The 4242-nt window shown below is 60.7% G+C and overlaps 1 protein-coding gene across 1 annotated transcript in view; it reads right to left on the minus strand.

Annotated features, from left to right (window-relative positions):
* Positions 1–4242, minus strand: part of GUSB (glucuronidase beta) — a 13543-nt gene that overhangs the window by 8876 nt on the left and 425 nt on the right. The window contains exons 2-7 of the mRNA XM_004705932.3: positions 2867–3052; positions 2577–2758; positions 2357–2499; positions 1435–1622; positions 623–775; positions 4–77 (exon numbers count right to left, since the gene is read on the minus strand). Of these exons, the coding sequence (XP_004705989.2) occupies positions 4–77; positions 623–775; positions 1435–1622; positions 2357–2499; positions 2577–2758; positions 2867–3052 (926 nt within the window). The remainder of the gene's footprint in view (positions 1–3; positions 78–622; positions 776–1434; positions 1623–2356; positions 2500–2576; positions 2759–2866; positions 3053–4242) is intronic.

The raw sequence follows: 4242 nt of genomic DNA on the forward strand, positions 1-4242 counted from the left end.
AAGGAGTTGGCGCCCAGCCAGCGCAGCAGGCCGAAGTCCTTTACCAGCAGTGACCAGTCGAAGCCCTTCCCGCGGATCTGGGAGCAGCATGTTGGGCAAAGTGGGCAGGGACCCTATGGGGTCCAGCCTTTTGGAATCTGTGCCCCTCCTACTGCCCTTCAGTCAACCACTACTCCTACTGAAGTTGCAGGACAGAGCAAAACTTCCCTCAGGGGGTCCCAGGCTGCCAATCTTGAAGGCAGCAGCCAGCCTCAACTTGTCCCCTTAAGGCAGCTGGTGGATTTGAACTGTTGACTTAACAGTCAGCAGCCCACCAATTAACCACTGAGCCACTAGGACTCTTCATGCATGGACAAGAAACCAAATCCATGGCTCTTGAGCTGATTCTGCTCTTAACCACCTTGTCTGGGGTTTCCAATTCTGGCAATCTTGTCGGGAATAGAGAGCCTCATGTTTGTCCCAAAGAGCAGCTGGTGGGTCTGAACTGCCGACGACTTGGCAGCTAGCCCACCGCTTAACCCACAGCGCCAAGGTCCAGGAGAAGTGCCCGGCAGCGGGCTCTGCAGACCCCGCAGGGAGCAGCTCAGCAGCTGCCCTCCACTGTCGGGGTCCGGACACTCACGTCTGCATCCTCGTGCTTGTTGACCCCGTGGAAATAGAACGGCTTTCCGTTGATGAGGAACTGGCGCTCCGTGACGGCCACCGTGCGGATCCCCACCGGCAGCGTGTACACATCGGTCACGGGCCCCGTCGGCGCCTGCGCAGTCAACCGCACCTGCAATGCGCATGCAGGGCATGAGACCCTGACACTCCCAGGAAGGATGCTCGTACTCCCTGGGGACAGGCAGACACAGGGAGCCCCACCCTCACCCCTACTGCCACCATGCTCCTCAGAACTGGGGACCCCCCCACGGGCTGACAAGACGGAGGCTGGGGGCAGTGGCATCTAGCAGGATATGGAAACAGCAGGAAAGGTTTTCACAAGTTAAGATGAGCGACAAGGCCTTTCCACGGGGCGGGGCTACTCGCCAAGAGCAAGGAGGTCCCTGACCACCCCGAACACTCTGGGCCTGTGGCCAGGCTCAGTGACAGACAAATAAGGAAATCGGCAAAAACAGGGGCTTTGCACACGTCGCCAGCAGCTGGAAGCAGAGGTAGGGGTACAGGGCTGGCAGAAGGCCGGCAGCCTTTGCTCTGAGTTGCAGTGGCGAGGAGCCCGCCTGAAGGAGGGCAGGCTGGCTGCCCAGCATGAGGACTAACCAGCGTCCCAGCTGCGCATGTGCACACTGCTGGCGCGGGCCACGGTTCTGTGCTCATTTGCACCATTTTCAAATGAACAACCATCAACTACTCTAATGGTCTGGGCAGCTGAGAGGATCTGTCGGCCCTGCTGGCCCAGACCTGGACAGGTGAAGGGACAAATGTGACCAATACCTCCAAGGAGTACAGGTAGCCGGGGTGGTCGTGCATCAGGTATGGCCACCAGAGATGGGCGCTGGGCACCTGCAGCTGGCCCTGTGCCCCGGGGCCCTGGGCCACCACTTGGCCTTCCGCATCCAGAAGGCGCGTCTGCAGCTGGTAGTGCTGGCTGCCCTGGACGGAGATCTGGTAGTTCACCAGCCCTGCAGGAGACGGGGAGGGCTGAGGGAGATCTGGCCCAGGCCACACAAATGGGGACCGCCCTCTCCCACCACTGCACTGAGCCCCTGGGCCCCACAGAGCCACTGTGTGTTTCTGGGGCTCCCTCTGCAGTGAGTGGACACCTGTGGGGCATGTGACTGTAATCAGGACCACTTCTCCTTGGGCCTCAGTGTCCTCAAACAGTGAGGACTGACTAGATGGGCTGTCAGGAGCTCTGGTCCACTCAGACTGGATTTTCACTTCTGAGAGGGAGGGGCTGCCACGCATGTCTGTCTGACTGACTCTCTGAGGGGACTTCTCACACGTTGCTATCATGCTGGAAGCTCTGCCACCAGGATCTCAAATAGCAGCTGGGAAATCCCAGGGAAAGAGTTCCGCAGTTTCCAGGCTAAGATAGACTAGGAAGAAAGGCCTGGAGATCTACTTCTGGAAATCGGCCAATGAAAACCCCCAGGGCTCCGCACAGAGCCTGACAGAGTGCTGGGAGATGAGCCGCCCACACAGGGGCCACGAGAGGACTGGGGGCTGGGAGGGGGTGTGGCCCTGGGTAGCGTTTTGCTCTATTGTCTGTGGGTCGCTGTGAGGTAGAACAGACTCGATGGCAAACGCACAGGGTAGATGGGGCTCCGTCAGCGTTACAACTGCTCGACGGGGTGGGGGGCGGGGTGGATCTTTCCAACCCTGGCCAAGGACAGAGCCTGCCAGGAGCCCTCACCAGTGTCTTGGTCCACGCTGGAAGTGACTGTGATGTCATCGATGTAGATGGTGGGCGTGGTATAGAGGAGCACTGGCCGGTGCAGTCCGGCATAGTTGAAGAAGTCAAAGGCTATGTTCTGGACAAAGTAGCCCTTGGGGTACCTGGAGTGGGAGGACAGTGGCCTCAGATCCCTGCTAAGGCTGCTGGGCAGAGCGGGCAGGGAGTGGGCGCAGCTCACTTGGAGGGGTCTGTCTTGTACTGAATGGTGCCGGGCGGCAAGGTGGTCAGGCTGAGCGTGTTGTTGATGGCGATGGTGACCCGGCAGGACTCCTGGGGCCCGGCCTGCACCAGCTTGCTGATGTCGGCCTCAAAGGGAAGGTGGCCCCCCTCATGCTCGGCCACATGCACCCCATTCACCCACTGCAGATACGGGGAGAGGAGCCTGGGCATGAGGGGGACACCCTGCAGGCTCACCCCCTCCCCACGCCCAGGAAAGACAGACTTCGGCCTGCTGTCCAGCACACTGACCACAATGGCATAGTAGTGGGCGCTGCCAATCCTCAGGACCACGCGTGTGCCCAGGTCCTGGGTCCACCGCTGGGGCAAGGTCACCTCCCGCTCGTACCACACCCAGCCGATAAAGCCACGCAGCTGCCCGTCCTGGGTCACGTCGTTGAAGCTGGCGGGGACAGGCATGTCCAGCGTGGGGCCCAACTGGAGGGAGAAGAGACCAGAGTCAAGATCACACGCATCTCCCCCACCCTAAGGCCAATAGCCAGGAGTCCAGGGCCAAGGCCAGAGGCCAGAAGGAGCTGGCAAGCCAGATTTGCCTGAGAGAAGGCTGGACACGTCAACTCTGTCAGACCCAAAGGTTCTGGGACCCCTTCTCCCATTCTGCACCTGCTGTGATCCCACAGCCTCTCCAGAGCTGAAGGGACCCCTCACAGCGCTGCCCTTGCTGTGGCAACACAGCTACTGCCCAGCTTGAACGGGGGCAGCCAGTCACGGGTTAGGTGACAGCCAGGGTGTCAGCTCATGGCAGCAGGCACCAAGCAGTGTAAGGAAGATGAGAGAGGCTGGAGTCTGCCGGACACCCCAGGGGGACATCCCTTCAGTCTCCAAGCCCTAGAACCCTGCAGGCAGGAGGCCAGCAGGAGCAGACACAAGAGGGGCTCGAATCAGCAGGACAGACCTCAGAGACTTGACATTGACTAAGAATCTGATGATGCCACTATTACATGCAGGGAGGAAACTGTGAGCAGGGCACATGTGTCCCATCGAAGCCCTTCCTCTGCTGAATGGCGGTAGCAGAGGCAGACAAAAGGAGGAACTGGAAGAGGCAGGGGGTCCCTGCTGTTGCAGTGGCTAACTGAAAATTCACCAGTTCAAACCCACCAGCGGCTCAGTGGGAGGAAGGTGAGACAGTCGGCTTGTAAAAGACCACCGCTTTGGAAACCCTGTGGGGCAGGGTCACTGGGTGCGACTGACCCCGCAGGCAGGGGTGCGTTGGCTGGCCCTCCCCTCACCCCAGTTCTTTGCCAGGGTGCACCCAGGTCAAGAGAGTGAAATCTTGGCACTTAGGAGCCTTCCTCCCGGCGCTCAGCTTCTTCCAAGAAGTGCAAACCCGCCTCAGACCCCTGCTTTGGATCCGGGTGCCACAGGCATTGCGCTGACCCAGCCTCCCTCCAGCCGGGGGAGCTGCGGCCCCACTCATCCTGGCCGCGACCTGGCAGCCTCTCCTTTCCGGCCCCGGCCCTAGCCCCCGCTCCGCCGTCTGCGCCGCAAGCCCGCGAGCACTTCCACTTCCTCCTGGCCAGCACCCCTGGGTCCACAGAGGAAGGAACTTGGGGCGCCGGGCGCTCCACTCCCACCACGTGGCTTCCAGCGCATCCCTGTCCCAAGAC

The sequence above is a fragment of the Echinops telfairi genome, unplaced genomic scaffold, assembly GCF_000313985.2.
Source record: "Echinops telfairi isolate 266 unplaced genomic scaffold, ASM31398v2 ScPeMD7_5;HRSCAF=22, whole genome shotgun sequence".
Taxonomy (NCBI): Eukaryota; Metazoa; Chordata; class Mammalia; order Afrosoricida; family Tenrecidae; genus Echinops; species Echinops telfairi.